This window comes from Dama dama, chromosome 20 (genome assembly GCF_033118175.1).
Source record: "Dama dama isolate Ldn47 chromosome 20, ASM3311817v1, whole genome shotgun sequence".
Taxonomy (NCBI): domain Eukaryota; kingdom Metazoa; phylum Chordata; class Mammalia; order Artiodactyla; family Cervidae; genus Dama; species Dama dama.
Genome location: NC_083700.1, coordinates 77,466,571 through 77,484,441, shown reverse-complemented (window position 1 = coordinate 77,484,441; position 17,871 = coordinate 77,466,571). Strand labels below are relative to the sequence as shown.

The 17,871-nt window shown below is 39.5% G+C and overlaps 1 protein-coding gene across 3 annotated transcripts in view; it reads left to right on the top strand.

Annotated features, from left to right (window-relative positions):
• The window catches only part of DNAJC6 (DnaJ heat shock protein family (Hsp40) member C6), a 177,309-nt gene extending 159,438 nt beyond the window's left edge, over positions 1 to 17,871 (top strand). For all 3 annotated transcript variants that reach the window (XM_061121685.1, XM_061121687.1, XM_061121686.1), the window contains exons 14-19: positions 1,460 to 1,528; positions 2,539 to 2,658; positions 9,246 to 9,509; positions 11,695 to 11,837; positions 13,822 to 13,998; positions 15,598 to 17,871. In XM_061121685.1, the coding sequence (XP_060977668.1) occupies positions 1,460 to 1,528; positions 2,539 to 2,658; positions 9,246 to 9,509; positions 11,695 to 11,837; positions 13,822 to 13,998; positions 15,598 to 15,699 (875 nt within the window). In that variant the 3' untranslated portion in view covers positions 15,700 to 17,871. The remainder of the gene's footprint in view (positions 1 to 1,459; positions 1,529 to 2,538; positions 2,659 to 9,245; positions 9,510 to 11,694; positions 11,838 to 13,821; positions 13,999 to 15,597) is intronic.

Below are 17,871 nucleotides of genomic sequence, written 5' to 3'. Positions count from 1 at the left end.
CTGACCTTTTTCAGTCCTGTGGCCACTGCTGAGTTTTACAAATTTGCTGGCATATTGAGTGCAGCACTTTTAACAGCATCATCTTTTAGGATTTGAAGTGGCTCAACTGGAATTCCCTCACCTCCACTAACTTTGTTCATAGTGATGCTTCCTAAGGCCCACTTGACTTCACATTCCAGGATATCTGGCTCTAGATGGGTGATCACACCATCATGGTTATCTGGGTCATGAAGATCTTTTTTTGTATAGTTCTTCTGTGTATTTTTGTTACCTCTTCTTAATATCTTCTGCTTCTGTTAGGTCTATACTGTTTTCTGTCCTTTATTGTGCCCATCTTTGCATGAAATGTTCCCTTGGGTCTCTAATTTTCTTGAAGAGATCTCTAGTCTTTCCCATTATATTGTTTCCCTCTATTTCTTTGCATTGATCACTGGATGGCTTTCTTATCTCTCTTTGCTGTTTTTTGGAACTCTGCATTCAAATGGGAATATCTTTCTTTTTCTCCTCTGACTTTCACTTCTCTTCTTTTCTCAGCTAACTGTTTGTAATGCCTCTTCAGAGAACCATTTTGCCTTTTTGCATTTCTTTTTCTTGGGGATGGTCTTGATCACTGCCTCCTGTACAATGTCATGAACCTCCATCCATAGTTCTCCAGGCGCTCTATCAGATGTAATCCCTTGACCTCCCTTGAGAGGGGTCAGAATGATCTATTTTGAAGCTGTAGTGAGTTTGTTGTTTTAGTGACAGTAGAAACATCCCTGACACCAGCATGGTGGATGCTATCTAGTCAGTTCCTGGTAAGTGTTCTGATTGACTCATATTCTCTGTTAATGTCCCAGCAGAGGAGAAAAACAAGAAAAAAATTAACTTTTATGTATTTTTAATGCAAAATACATTTGTTATTGGGGTATGACCAATTAACAATGTTGTGATAGTTTCAGGTGAACAATGAAGGGACTCAGCCATACATATACATGTATCCATTCTCCCCCAAATGAGAAGACAAAATTTTTTTTCTAAGTTGCTCATGCAGTTTATGCCAGCTTAAGGCAAATTGAGTTTGAGTTTCATTGCACCTTTTTTTTATTGCCTACTGACTTTGTGTTAAGGATAGGGTGGGACACATGCAGATGAGTAAGATAATTCTTGCTTTTGCAGTGTACTGGAGACAGATATATGCACAGTTGTAATTCAGAGTGTACCTTTGGAGGTAAAATAAAGGCGAAACAAGGAAGTAATAGAGACAAACAGTGTGTGACTTCCACCAGTGTTCATGTAAGTAACCACAGATGAAGGCAGAAAATATCAATGTTGCAGAATGTGGAGAGAGCTCAAAAGGAGAGTAGAATCACATGAGACGTGGACAGGTCATGAAAGGGAGAGCATTTTCTTTTGTGAGCTCAAAAAAGTGGATTCTGAGCTATCTTGTCCTGATTCTTTTTTTTCTCCTCATTTACAGCTTCTAGTACCCCTGCTGTGAACATTCAGCCAGATGTTTCAGGAGCCTGGGACTGGCATACCAAACCAGGTAAAGATCAGCAGATGAATTTTGTGCCACATAATTGGTAGCTGAAGCATAATCCTTCACCCAAGGTGAAGTGAGTACTTGCAGAGTGTTAGCCCCACTTATGGAAGTTCCTAAAGGTTCCCAATCTGAGGAAGCTTTTTACATTGTCCTTGATGACATGGTAGTGCTGCATGTCATATGATACTTAATTTTTCTAAGTCTCAATTTGCTAAATGTTTGCCTTGACAATAGAGTTAGACAGATCTGGGTATACATCTAACTCAACCATTTAAAAGCTCTCGAATTTTTTTTACCAGTCTGAACTTCAGTTTTCTTATCTGTAAAATGGAATTCATAATTCTTGTCCCACACAGTTTAAATGAAATTACTTACTTGAAGTTTTCCGGAATAGAGTAGGTGCTGCAGATCTGAATGGTTTTCTCTCTTACAGAGAACTTGTTCTAGATCTGAATTTGTCTGTAGTAAATAAATTCTCTTTCTTATGGCTAGTATTGTATTTTTTGAGAGCCATCTTGTGTGATTATTTTTCTGACACTGTGCAAGTTACACACACACACACACACACACACACACTATATGTCTATCACAGCAACTTTCTAAAGCAGTTGCTATTTCCTTATGTAACCAACAAGAAAATATCGACACTCAGAGAAGTTAAGCAACATGTCAAAGATAACTCAGCTAAGAAGCGGCAGAACCAGAATTCAGCTCTGACTCCTCTCCTAGGAAATCCCATAGGAAAGAACGGAGTCAGGTGACATGAGGTAAGCACCAGACATAATAGTTTAGAGGAGTGGCTAGGAAATGACTTATACCTTTTCTGTTCCCTGTCCTTGCTCCAGGTCACTACTCACTTAAATTAGGGAAATGGGGTCTAGCAACTTCTAACATATTTGCCAACCTTATCCTAATTTGCCCTTTGAGAGGTGAGCAATAGCTCTGGATTTCTGACTTCAGAATTCAGCCTCAGACAACTAACTCATTTGCAATGACCTTCTTATTTTTTTCAGGAGGTTTTGGAATGGGAAGCAAGTCAGCTGCCACCAGCCCAACAGGCTCCTCGCATGGTACTCCCACCCATCAAAACAAACCCCAGACTCTGGACCCTTTTGCTGACCTTGGGACATTAGGTATACACATAACAAATGAAGACACATACTTACTTTTGGCTACAAAGCCTCAAATCTAAGTCTTTGGTGTTAAAGTAAGCTGTAGTGTTTACCTGGGTTCTAAAATAATCTGTATTTTTAAGTTGTATTCTAAAACCTAAAACTGTCTTTTTAGAAAAGGAAACAGGCTTCAAATACTGGGTTGGAGCTAACCCCTATTAATGCATTTCTCCAATACCTGAGTTTGGAGTAGTAGTAAATAAAGTTAGAACTTCTGGGAGGATCTGAAAAGAGTTTGATTGCACCGAGAGTAGTGAGTATGCAGGGGAACAGTGAGAGGCAAGGGCGGTCAGATAGAGTTGTGCCACGTGGGGTCAGCTGTGTGCAGGTCTTACTCTGAAGTTGCCAGTGAGATCCTCACACCGTGTCCCTCTCCTTTCCATGGACCACAGTACTCTCTGGTCGGTTTGTAAATATCCATACAGAAAATAGACTCTCTGGAGAGTGTTTCTAAAGAGTTTTTTCATCAGATGTTAATTATTATTATTATTATTATTATTATAGGATAAGTGTTTTATGAGCAAGTAGTTTTGGAAACACCAGCTTCAGTTGACTTTGATTATTGCAGAAACTTCTGAGAATCGGTGCTCATGGTGATGCTCCCTAGTGAGGGGTACAGGTTCTGTTTTACCAAGAAATCTTTCTTCAAGGTGTAGTTGATTGGACTAGTGTGTTTTGAAACTTTTTCCTCCTCCTTTTCTGTCCTCCTCTGTGAAGTGCAGAGTTGTTAAATAAGGGTGAGGTAGCTCTGACACAAAGGTTTAAATAAGCCAACTTGATAGTTTAGTTTCCCCAAAAGGCCTCCTGACGCATTTAGAGCTGAATTATCTGCAGGGAATGAGAACATGCTACCGTTTTATTTTTTGCTAGTAGTTATGATAGAATCTTGACTTTTCCTTTCGTATCATTTAGATCTTTTTTCCTTTTAAGAACTCTCAAAATTATGTTCCCTTTTTTTGTATCTTCAAGTTCAAATTTTAGAATAATAACATTCTATAAAACAGGCAAAGTTCTATTTCAAATAAAATCTTATTCAGTGTTCATTTTTTACCCATTTATTCATCCCATAATTATTTATTAAGTGCTCTCTGTGTTCTAACATTGTTTTAGTAAAAACCAACCAGCCAAACTAACAAAACGTAAAAAATTCTAAAAAATTCCTTCTTCTTAAAGTTTATATTCTAGAAGGGGAAATAAACATTAAATGAATAAATATATAATATAATGTCAACTAATAAAAACAGTTAATGTTTAGTTGGACATTTTACTCTGTACCAGGCTCTGTTTTAAGTGCTTGACATATATCATTTCATTTAATCTTCCCAATATTTTTTGAAGTAGAAACTATTATAATCCTCATTTACAGATGAAGAAACAGACACGGAAGTTTAAGGAACATGCCCAAATCACAAAGTTTCAACACCATGAAGTCTAGGTCTGTGGCTTGCACTATAACCCCATGATGAGTACTGTGAAAAAAATAAGGCAGAAAGTGATGGCATGTGGGGGATGGGCCAGGGTGTTATTTTAAATATCAAGTGGTTAGGGAAGGCCTTACTGAATAGGTGACCTTTATAAGAAGTTCTTTTAAAAAATTCAGCATCATGTCTGCATCTAGTTGTCATGTCCTTTTAGACACCTGTAACCTGGAATCATTCCTCAGCCTTTCATGACATTGATATTTGAAGGGTACAGGCCAGTTGCCAAAGTCTTGATTTGTTAACTTTGATCACTTGGTTAAGGTAATGTCAGCCAGGTTTCCTTCACCATGAAGTTACCATTTTTCCCTTCAGTAATTAATGAGTAATCTGGAGAGAGAATTTGAGATTATCCAACTCTCCATCTGACTTTTACCCGGTGGTTTTAGCATTCATTGATGAGTCTTGCCTAAAGCAGTTATTACCATGATATCTGCAAAATTGTGATTTTCTGATTCCCTTCTTCTTTCTATATATATTAATTGGCATTTCATTCTAAGGAAGAATCTCCTGTCTCTCCCTCTCCCATCCCCTTCCTTCCTTTCTGACTCCCTCCATCTCTCACATCGTAATGGACTAATGGATTATTTTTTGACTCAGTTGGTTGTCATCTATTACTGTCATTATTTAATGTTCACATGGTCCCACATTTGATTTGTGAAAGCTCTTTCTTCTGACTTTTATATCCTTTTCACTTGATTCCATCATTTTTGAGAACTTTCTTTATAGCACAAGGTGTCCTAGGCTTCTCTTGAACTTTTTACATGCCTATCCTATAATCAGGCATTTCTGAGAAATCTCATTCCTTTTTGTGGGGAATGGTATTTAGAAACCAAAATCTCTGCTCTAAGTATGTTTTTTTGCTGTGCGGTGGGTGTCACTGCTCTGCCTTCCAGGAGATGGAGATAGGTGATCAGTGGATATTAACACATAATTTAATCCCATTCACTGCCACAGGGTCTTCCTTGCCTTCCCCTGTCCCACATCTGTATCTTCCATTTCCTTGGATCTCAACAACATTAATAGACAACAAAAATAGTTTTAGAATAGCTGCATCTTTATTACTACAACAGCATACCTACTCGGAGGAGTTCAAGAGTGGTGTTTTTTTTTTTTTTTGCCACACCTCATAGCTTGCAGGACTTTTCCCAACCAGGGGTTGAACCTGGGCCACCACAGTGAAAGCCCGTGAATCCTAACCACTAGACCCCAGGGAAATTAAAAAATGTTTTTTTGAAGAGTTACTTGTTTTTGAAATGCAGTGATTCTTAAAAACTGCTGGGGAAACTAGTTTCCTAAATTGCCTCATTTTCAAGTCATGTAATTTAGGAAAGGTAAGTGATTTTCCTGAAACTGTACAGCTAATGAGTATATAAGCAAGGGCTACTTACACACTAAAATTTTTGACTCCTAGGCAATTGCTTTAGAGTAAAAATTAAACTTCTAAATTATATAGCTATGATTAAAAAAAGATAGCATGCTTCTTCTTTAGGTATTTTCGCATTGAACAATTCTGATACAAACAGCATAGTTCTTCCCATAGATATTCTGATTTAATTAGTTTGGTTGTGGCTTGGGTATAGAGAATTTTTAAAGCTCCCCAAGTGAGTCTAATGCACAGCCAAGTTTGACAGCCACTGCTTTTGCTTTTAATGAGAATAGCTGTGGGCTCTGGGTTTAGCTACCACTTTATATTTCTGTCAGTTCTCTGCTTCAGTGGCTTTAAAAATTAGAATTGCTAACCAGTCTAAAAAATGTTTATAAAAGTATTCTGAAAGGGTAGACATCAGAAAGCCCTACAATGTTGATGAGTGGCTTGAGATCAGAGACAGCGTCTGCCGTCTCACCACTGTATCTGCAGCCTCACGTGGGGAAGATGCTCAATAGTGTATTATAAATGAGCAAATAAATGACGAAGTGGTGGGAACATGGAAGAATTTTTTTAAGTTTTTCAGTTCTTTCTGTACTTACTGAATTTTTAAATAATAAACATAGTATAGTCAGAAAGAAGATTGTAAGCATCCTTAAAAGATGAAACTCCAGTGTGGAATGTCTACCCAACCTAAGGTATGTTGATGTGCTGTTGGCAGAGGGGCTCAGAGGCTCACAAAGAAGGGCTTCATAACAGGGGTGATGCCAGCCTGTAGTGTGCAACAGTGTCATTCCCTTTTTCTGTTACCAAGTATTTATTGAGCCTTTATGGTGTATGGGTACATGCTGGAAATATGAATTTGCATTATTTTAAAATAATGCCTTTTATTTGCTTAGTTCAGGAATTGTGAAGAGCTTTCACATAGTCATTGTGCCTTTATGGTATTTCTGCGATGTATACATAGTTCTGATTTTACAGGTGGTAACACTGAGGTCAAGGAGATGGGTTTTTCACTGAACTTCAGAAGAGCGAGGATTCTCCATAGACTCTTCGGCTGTATTCCCAGTGCACTGTATCTGGTACTTAGTTGTTGTTTAGTTGCTAAATTGTGTCTGACTCTTTGCGACCTCAGGGACTGCAGCATACCAGGCTCCCCTGTCCTTCACTATCTCCCAGAGTTTGCTCAAACTCATGTCCATTGAGACAATGATGCCATCCAACCATCTCACCCTCTGTTGTCCCCTTCTCCTCCTGCCCTCAATCTTTCCCAGCATCTGGGTCTTTTCCAATGAATTGGCTTTTTGCATCAGGTGCCCAAAGTGTTGAAGCTTCAGTTTCGGCATCAGTCCTTCCAATGAATATTCAGGGTTGATTTCTTTTAGGATTGACTGGTTTGATCTCCTCGCAGTCCAAGAGACTCTTAAGAGCCTTCTCCAGCACCACAGTTCAAAAGCATCAATTCTTTGGCACTCAGTCTTCTTTATGGTTCAACTGTCACATCTGTACATGACTACTGGAAAAAAACATAGCTTTGACTATATGGACCTTTGTTGGCAAAGTGATGTCCTTGCTTTTTTCATATACTATCTAGGTTTGTCATAGCTGTTCTTCCAAGGAGCAAGTGTCTTTTAATTTCTTTATAATTTCTTAGCTGTACTCATCATCCTCAGTGATTTTGGAGCCTAAGAAAATAAAGTCTTTTTACTTTCTGGTACTTAGTAATGCTCAACAAATACTGATGAATGAACACATGAATGAATGAATAAATAAATGCATGTAAGAATGAATGCATGAATGTATGATGGAACAGACACAGATTGATTCCAAGTCTGCTGGTCATAACACAGCATTCCCAGTGGGAATGGGAAGAGGAACCCAGATCAGATCAGAGGAACAATATCTATAGAAAGAAGAGACAATTAAGTGAGGGATGAGTTGCAATAAAAGACTCAGAGATTTGGGGAGGAATTTGAGATTATGGATGCAGGAGATGAACATGACATATGGAGACAGGAAGCTCATAGTCAAGTCCCAGCTCCATTAACTATATGTGTGACCATAAGCCTATAAGTATACCAAGTATACCTCCTTGATTTCCCCATCTTTAAAGTGGGGCGAGACTGTGGAAAATGGTATGGACATTTCTCAAAAAACTGAAAATAGAATTACCATATGACCTAGCAATTCCACTCTTGGGTATACATCTGGAAAAAACCCCCACTAATTTGAAAAGATACATGCACCCCAATGTTCATAGCAACATTATTTACAATTACCAAGATATGGAAGTGACCAAGTGTCCGTCAGCAGAGGAGTGGTTAAAGAGGATATGGTATATAGTAACATACACAGTGATACTACTCACCCATAAAAAGAATAAACATTTTTGCCATTAATAGCAACATGGATGGATTTGGAGGGCATTATGCTAAACGATGTATGTCAGAGAGAGAAAGACAAATACTGTATGATATCGTTTATATGTGGAGCCTGAAAAATACAAGAATTATAGCAGGTAAGAAGCAGACTCACAGATATAGAGAACAAGTTAGAGCTTACCAGTGGGGAGTGGGGGGAGAGCAATAGAGGGGTGAGGAAATGGGAGATACAAATTATTGGATATAAGATAGGCTCAGGGATGTACTGTAAAACATTGGGAATATAGCCAAGATTTTGTAATAACTAAATGAAAAGTAACCTTTAAAAATTGTATAAAAATGAAAAAATAAATGGTAATTTTGACAAAGAAAAATAAATAAAGTGGAACCAGTAATACTATCTATTTTCTAAGGGTGTTATATAGATTAAAGACAGTAATAGTCATAAACATATTTTGTAAATTCTAAAAGAGCTATATAAATGTTATTTTATTATCACTGTTGCTTTGGTATTGGTGCCTGAAAGTGTTCCTGGAGATCACCTCTTCAAACATGAGTCACAGCTGGTCCTCATATTTTGGGAAAAGCCCAGCATTTATGCAGTGAGTACTTAAAAGTTAGGAGGTACAGAGTCAGACTTCTACTTAAATTCCCAGGACAGAGTAATATCATTTTTTAAAGCTTGAATAAGATTCTTTACCCTATTCAGAGTTGTCAGACTGTTAGCTGTGTTTACTCTCCTGCAATGAAGTGCAAGTAGTGTGAAATTGAAACCTATTTATGAAATTTTAGAACACCATTGTTTACTTGTGGGCACTAACCATGCTGGTATTTATAACAGACAGTGAGTAATCCTGATCGTTGAAGTTTAATTAGCAGCTTCACAAGTGAATGTATTTTTGTTTTATTCCCTGTTCTTGTCATTTGATAGTTTTTGCTCAAGTTGAGGAATAGAATCTTCTGAGAGGGTGGGAAGGAGGGCTGCAATGATATAGTGGAAGAGCCAAGGCTCTTCTTGGAGTCAGACTTGGATGCAGGCCCCAGTTCTGCCACTTTCTGGCTGTGTGACTTTCAGAAAAATCACTTAACTATTCTGAGCTACAGTTTGTTTAACAGAATGAAAAATGGAACTGTTAATATATACCTAAAAATGTCATTGTGAGGATTAAAGGAAAATATATGAATGCAATTTATTTAGCTATTAGGGCGGCTAATTATGCCACCAGTCAAGGGAGGTTCCATTAAAGTCATTGTAAACAGTGAGTTGGGACACAGGAGTTAGAGGCTACTCACAATATTCTGTTTCTGTTTTTCCTGTAGGTGGTTCTTCATTTGCCAGCAAACCTTCCACACCAACTGGATTGGGTGGTGGATTTCCACCTCTCAGCTCGCCACAGAAAGCGTCTCCCCAGCCCATGGGTGGGGGGTGGCAGCAGGGGGGTGGCTACAACTGGCAGCAGACACAGTCCAAGCCACCGTCCAGCATGCCCCACTCCTCTCCCCAGAACCGGCCCAACTACAACGTGAGCTTCTCATCCGTGCCTGCGGGCCAGAACGAGCGTGGGAGAGGAGCAGCCAATTTGGGTAAGGGTGATGGTACGGGGCCTGGCTAGAGGGTGCCCAGAGGTATGTATGTCTGAAGGAGGAGACAGGAAATGTGGGAGTTTCTGAGGCAGTCTTTGAATTGTAATGACACAGCGTGATCCCTCCCAGTGTTGTGCCTGGAGCTCCTGGCTTCATCATTCTCCCAACACACTGTGGTTTTGTGAGTGCTGGCTCACCTGTCTGTCTCTCTGCACTCTGAGACCAAATGGCAGGCAGGGACTGGGTCTTTTTTTGCCTCATTAGCCTTAGCACCTAGCAGAACACTAAACAGGTAGGAGGCACTAAAGGAATATTGAATGGAAGTGAGTGGAGGGCTGGATGGATCTTGAAGCTGTCATCCCTTTGGAAGAGGGGGTGGAAGACAAAAGTTGGAAACATTTCAAGCGCTATGTTCACATTTTCCCTTGGATCCCAGTTAGAGGAGTGGGCATGTCTTGGACATTTGGTCTTGATTATGCTCTGGTTGGTGGATGTCCCTGAGATCCTTGGGTTGCCTATGATGGTTTTCCCCTCTCTTCTGAGAAGAAAGTTAAAAGAACACAAAGTGGCCCAAAAGCTAAGGCTGAAGGATAACTCTGGATGAGATTCTTTCTTTTTTCAAATGGGGTTCTTGATAGCAAGTGAAAAATAATATATTTTTCATAGAAGGGATGGTTATATTTGAATTTTCTAGAAGGCCTGGAATGATATGTTTTACATCTCAGTTGATTTCTTTATACCCAAGAATGGAATGTATAGGGACATGATGAGGAAACAGGCCTTTCTATGGAACATGCAAAAGGAAATTCTTCTACTTTTCCTAGTAGCTATAGCTGACATCTTTTGAGGGTTTATTATATGTCAGGTGCTATTCTAAGCAGTTTTCGCATATTGTTTCATACAATCTTCAAACCCTTGTTGTAGACAGAGATCAATAATTTCCTAGGTTCATACAGCTTGTAAGTGACAGAGCCAAGATCTACCAGGGCAATGTGACTCTAGAACCCCTACCATTCACCACCACACTCTGCTTCTCATGATACTTACATGACAAGGAGTCTTTTTTAGGACTTTGTTAACATCGTGTTTGTTCTTTGGTTAGCAGTGGATATTCTCGGGTAATTCCGTAGAGTCATTTGGCTTCCCCTCCGTTTTTATTTTGAGTAGATGTGAGGTGAGTGTCGTCAATCAGTAAATATTTATGGAGTATCTTCAGTGTAGAAAACATTGGGGATACAGCTGCGAACAAGACAGACAAAATCCCTTATCTCAGAGCACCCACATCTGAGTGTGTGTGTGTGACAGTCTATGTTCAGAATGCCTCTCAGTATAGGGATGGCAGGTGGGTTTCACGTCAGACAACAGCTTTGGTTGAAGGCATGGACTGAATGGACTCTTGTGTCGTGGTTCTGTTTTAACAGCAAACATTTAATAGCCAGGCACTGTTTTGAGCACTTAAAAATATTTAACTCACCAATTTTCACAACAACCTTATGAGATAAGTCATATTATTAACACCACGCCTGGTTGACAGATGAGGACACTGAGGCAGGAAGATGGTAAGGAACTTGTCCCAAGGTCACATCGCTAATAAAGGCAGAGCTGGAATACAAACCTGGGGGTCTGTCTCCAGAGCCCTTGCCCTTTGCTACTACCATGCTAGGCTGCTTTTCCAAGCAGATTGATAAAGATTGTGAGGCCAAAACCAGACTTACGGGAAAAGAGCTCTGTGATGGACTAAAAGTGTCAGCTGAGTATGGGCAGGAAAGCAGCAGTGTGCATGCATTTCAAGTACCAAAACCCAGGTCGTAGGCCCATCACTGATGCTAGCTAGTTGTATGACTGGGGCCTGAGGTGGGGAGGGAGTAGTGGTTAGAATCACGACTATCCTCATCTGTGAAAGGATGGAATGGTGGACGTGGAATTATGGAATTAGGTTAGTGCAACAACCCAACCTTGAGTCTGAGCTTTGCCATGGACATTGCATGTGATCCTGAACAGATCTCTTAAGTTCTCCAGACTTCACTTTCCTCATCTATAAAATGGACATGACAGTCTCATACCCTACCCACAGGCTAAGTGAGAGGATTAAGGGGCATAGTACCTGTGAAAGCACTATGCACTATGCCTAAGTGTTATGTTTATGAGTAAAAACTATAGTAATTTTTAAAATATTATGTTACAGAAGGGAAACAAAAAGCAGCTGACTTTGAAGACCTACTGTCTGGTCAAGGTTTTAATGCTCACAAAGACAAAAAGGGGCCTCGAACAATAGCTGAGATGAGAAAGGAGGAAATGGCTAAGGAGATGGATCCCGAGAAATTAAAGGTGAGTGAGCCCCTGGCCCACAGTGATTATTGTGTTGTGTGGAACTGTCAGCGTGGGACTAACCTATAGAAGGTGCCATGTTAGGTGTCTGGCATCCACTGTATTTCATTTGGTTCTTGTAGTTGTGATTTGAGTACAGCTGTGTCCTTTAATAGAAAAGTACTTTCGGGGAGTGCTGTATGTGCTGTTTCATTTCTCTAATACAATACACTTATTCCATAATACATAGTGTAGATTTTCTTCATTTACATTTTCAAATAAGCAATGGCACTCTTTAAGACGTGATCTTATTATTCAGATGGCATTGCAATCTAGAGGTAAGTCATTATGATTTGGTGGTAAGAAGGATGCATTATTTATGTTCTCTGTTTCTGCTTTGGTAGCTTTATATAAGACTAGATTGACTGATGCCCTCAGGATCTCTTCTTTGCTGATAGAGAGAGAGCTATTGATTGATGTGCCTGGGAATTACTCACTCCTATAATGTTAGACATGGAAGGTTTGGGAAGGTAAAAGGGAGGGAGACTAAGGGAAGTGGGGTCTCTGGCTTCACTTCACTTTTAACCAGAGCGTTTCTACTTTTATCTGTTTCCGATTCTTGGATGTCTAGGTATGATTTTATTTGGGGAAAGAGAATGTTTCCATATTCTTTTCTTCTAAGGTTTGCAAACCAGTGACTTTAACTTCATTGTGTCATAGATGAGAAAACAGAGATGTTACTTCATAGCTGAAGATATTATCTGGAAAATGATTAATTGGGGGACCAAAGGATGGTTATGTTGATGAATGGTGTGAGGTAGTGAAAAAGTTTGTGAAGATCAAGAGAACTAGAAAGTTTGTCACAGACAGGCTGAATTTCCATGTGACAAAATATACTGACACAGTTACAGCCTGGAAGATGAGAGTCTAATCTCCAAAACCAGAATGGCACAGCCACTCAATGGTACACATGTTGAAAAACATACCACTGTTGTTTTCCATAATTTGTTGAAGACATAGAGATACAATTTGCAGTACAATCTATGATACTCAGTTTACATTTGCTGTTCACTTCATGCAGTGTTATAAAGGTTTTATGTCCCTTCCATAAACACTGTGCTCCATCTCAAGAGCCTTTGTGTATTAGGTAAACTCTGACAATTTTCTGTAAAAGAAAGTGGTTTATGTCTTTTAAACCATGCTTAGTTATTTAGTTGGTATGGAGTATTTAATTGTTTGGGAGAGTAGTCATCTTTCACTTTGAGCTTCTGTTATATGCTAACTGCTGATTCATTGTTACAAACCTTTCAATTTAGTGACCTCATTTGTTCCAACTATGACAATTCAGACTATGAATGGTCATAGTTGGAATGAATGACTAAATGTATTAATTCATTTAACAGACCTTTTCAAGCTCTTTTCCTGCCAGGCATACTGTTTCTGAGTTAGAGTGATACATAAGACACAGTATCCTTCCTCAAACAGGTCTGCCTAATGGCAGGGGAAAGACAAACTCACAATTACAGTGAAGTGTAGTACATTTTATGATAGAAATATGTTTAAAAGGTAGCCTGGAGAAATTTGTTTTTGTTTTTCCAAGGAATTTGTGTGTGTGTGTGTGTGTGTGTGTGTGTGTGTGTGTACATGTCAGACACTCTACTAGACGTAGCAGATAGCAGGGACCCAGATAGACATGATGTGTGCCATCCTGGAGTTCACACTTTAGGCATAAGTAATTAACTCAGAGGGACCAGAGAGGAAAGAAGGTATTTAGCCTTTCAAAGGTGGAACAGTGTGAAATTCCTGAGCAGGCTTTTGAAGGCCGATAAGGAGTTAACCAGAAAGAAGAGGTGGGGGGTGGAGGAAGAAGAGCCGTCCAGGTCGTGGGAAGGCTGATCTCGGCAGGTACCTGATGTTGCTGGAGCTGGAGGGCTTTCCAGAGTCACAGTGGAGACGCTCTGGACTCAGAAGCATTTGAATTTCTTAACTGCCCCTGTGTTTACAGATTCTAGAGTGGATTGAAGGCAAAGAGAGGAATATCCGAGCCCTTCTGTCCACAATGCACACGGTGCTGTGGGCTGGGGAGACTAAGTGGAAACCAGTCGGCATGGCAGACCTGGTCACCCCGGAGCAGGTGAAGAAGGTGTACAGGAGGGCTGTGCTAGTGGTGCACCCGGATAAAGTGAGTACAGCCCGCCCCCTGCACCCCTGCAGCTGTCCGGGCCCCTGTCCTAGGTTTGTAAGCGTGTGTCAAGGAGTCATACTTTCAACTTGCTTCTTATTAGGTCATGTATATGACAAAATAAATTTCATGGGCTCAAAACGGTACTTAAGCAGTTATACTTGATGACACAGAAGCAAAGAAATCAAGTTATACATTATAAATAATGGAATCAGGGCTTTACTTAAGTATGAGATTTCATTACTGACTAATTTTCAGGGATCAGATAGAAGTTGTGCCTGACTTAAGGATGAACTCAGAGTTGGACACAAGTAATATGGCAATATATTCAGCCAGGATTATACAGTGAAAAAACTTTAGAATGTAGTTGGCAAAATTGGTGAGAATCAACCAAATATTGAAAATGAAGCTAAATTCATCACTCTGTTGATTATGCCAGTTTATGTTTTCACTGAAGTACACACACACACACATATATATATGCTCTACACTGTCAGAGACTTCAACCAGTGGATGGCCCGGTTGAGATCACCATAACACACAGAAACCTTGATAGAATTGGGTCACTTGCCATCATATGGACTTTGTTATTGTTGTCTAGTCGCTAAGCTGGTTCCGACTCTTTGCAACCCCATGGACTGTAGCCCGCCAGCCTTCTCTGTCCATGGGATTTCCCAGGCAAGGATACTAGAGTGGGTTGCCATTCCCTTCTCCAGGGGTTCGTCCCGACCCAGGGAGCGAACACGCATCTCCTACATTGTGGGCAGATTCTTTACTGCTGAGCCACCAGGGAAGCCCCATCATATGGACCATGTCAGTCCTACAGTGTGAGGCTGTGACTGAATCCTACTTGGGAACACATGCTTAAATTTGATGTCTTAGATTTTCATCTCCCTAAACATTTGGTGACAATCCAGATAGTATTAAAGAAACGATGTATTTCAGTGACTTGAAGAGAAAGGGGAAGAGCCCAGAGAAATCCACAAACTGTATGCCTGTGTTATGGGTCTCCAAGAAATTTTTTTTAAGAAATAGAATAATGAGTGTTTCAAAATGCAGTCCATCAATCAGAGCTACGCAGTCATGAGCCTTTGTCATTTGGTAGGTACCTGGAGAATGGAGATACATCTTGGGCTGACCAATAACTTCTCTGTTACCTACTCAGTGACTGATCACTATTACCATATGTGAATTCCTGGGGGAGGGCTTTGTGGAGAGGTCATAGTCATTAGGGTCATGTAGATGGGGCTGTGAGTTTACCTAGTGTCTCAAGCAGTACAGAATCTGCCTGCCCATGCAGAAGATGCGGGTTCAATCCCTGGGTCAGGAAGATCCCCTGAAGAAGGAAATGGCAACCCAATCCAGTATTCTTGCCTGGGAAATCCCATGGACAGAGGAGCCTGTTGGGCTCCATGGAGTCACAAAGAATTGGACATGACTTAGCGACCAAACAACAGCAAGATGGGGCTGTAAAGAGAGAAATGGTCTAACAGAAAAAGATTTCAATTACTCAGAGTCCACATATTAGCAATGAAAATTTTAATATAAATAAAATTTTGGTCTGTGGTGTCTAATGTGTATTTTTGTTTTTTTCTGTAGGCTACTGGGCAACCCTATGAACAATATGCAAAGATGATTTTCATGGAGCTCAATGATGCCTGGTCTGAATTTGAAAATCAAGGCCAAAAGCCCTTGTATTAACTTATGAGCTTTTCTGTTTCTGCTGCAGACCTGTGCTAATGCTTTGTGTGTGTCACAGTTCTGAGGTTTTCGCAGGTGAACCAAAAACTCCAGCAATGTGTATCCAGTACTTAACTGTTAAGTTACTCGTGAATTAATTCCTCTTTAATAAGGAATGTGGATGTTTGTTTTCTCAAGTCCCCACCATAAAAAGTCCAAAACAGGAAAGGAACTTTTAGTCAGATGACCTTGCAGAGTTTTTTATAACATTCCAGCCTGCCCTGTGGGGAGCCTACTCAGCAGTTTGTGGGGAAATTGAAAATAGAGGCCACCAAAGGCATAGCACCCATCTCATTGTCTGAGGCTAGGCTAATGAGCCAAAGTTATAATAATAGGGTTACATGATGGATTCTAACTAATGGTTTTGAGATTTTCTTGGAAAGATAAAATTTGAGCCATGGCTTTACCTAGATTTCAGGAACATGACCATTAAGTTTTTTTTGTTTTTTGTTTTTTAACGGAAATTTACTGTGGTCTATAGCATAATATTGTACACTTCTTTTGGTCAAGAGGACTAACAGATGTAAAAGAACCTGAACTGTGGAAAGTGATTATATTATAATCCAGTGATTACTACCAACACGTCCTTCCTGGATAAGATAAAATTTAGTGAAAATGCTAACTGAAGAAAAATAGGGACACTAAAGCTGTAGAAATCTGTATTACTGGTCAGAGAGTTGGGCTACTATCTTCTGTTCCCTTTAGAAAGATGTGGTAGCCTGAAGAATGTCTTAATACCATAACAACAACCTGATTTGATGAAACTTCTAATATTTGCCGTAAGGCTTAATGCTCCTCCTTTTGCTTAGCAGAGAAAATGCTCTTAGCTGGGAGCAGGTTGTAAGGCAGTTTGGCGTGTTCACAATTGATCAGGAAGACTGTCTAGTATGGATCCCCTGTCCTCCAGCTTTGTGATTGGCTGTGGGAAGGAAATCGATGACAACAGTGACAGGGGGCAATTGCAGTGAGAGACAGAGAAAGACCACTTCAGACCAAGTGACACGGCTTATCAAGACCGGCTGCTTTGAGGAACCAGGTTCCTCTTCCCACCTGATGAAATAGGACCTCTTGGATTATTACAGTGGGTTTGTTCTAAAAGTTGTTGGGGGTCCACAGGAATAACAGTTGCACAGGAACATCTGTGAAAATAAAGCAGGAGTGAAACCTTTGCAGACTTCAGACTGGTTGGATTTCAGTTCAGGGTTCTGGCTGTTTCTCACTTTGAGGGGCGAGTGGTTGTTTTCCATGACTTTGGTAGATCTCTTTGGGTGTGCAGAGGATATTCATACAAAGCAGATGGGCAGAAAGATCTTGATCTAATCTTAAAAGGTTTGTGCTCACTATCGTGAAAAGCTTTCAAAAATTGTTTTTAAAAGACAATCTTTTTTTGTTGTTGTTTCTTTCTGTTTTTCATTTTCTTGTGGCAAACTGTACTGGAAAAGCAGCATGTCAAAAACACTTTATGTTCTATATACAGCTCTCTTCTTTCTATCTCTCTTTCTTCCTTTCTTTTTTTTGTTATAAAGGTTCATTATTTATTTTACCTTTTGCTGACAATGTGAAACTCGCCTCAAATATTCTCTTTTTAAATATACAGCTGTAAACTGTTCAAAGTAACCATAAAAAACTAGGTGTTATTAACATATTATAAAATAATGTTTGCAGTATGTGCTTGTCTTATTTAAAATTGGAATGTGAGACATGTTGCTGTGATTTTTTTTCCTCATTCACATCTGTAGATATTGTGTGAACTACAGTATATAATAATAATTAAAAGGATACTATGTGAATGTCACGTACATTTTGAAATGATAGAACTATATTAGCTTGGTATCATGTTTGGATAATTCATCCATGTTCACAGTTTAAAACATCATTAAACATTATGTAATTAGCAATGAGAAAGAATCTTATCTAACTTAAATTTGGGATGCTCCCTATCTCTTTTCCGGATACATTATAATTCTGGACCCCTATTTATCTCAAAACTCTTAACATATGCAGACCAACAGGTTTTTGCATTCCTTTTAAATATTTGGTTGTGACAGAGCTCGTTGTTGATTGGATTCACTGTTTCATTCATATTTATTGTAATATATTTTTTGTTTTGTAAATATGTTACACTCAACAAAA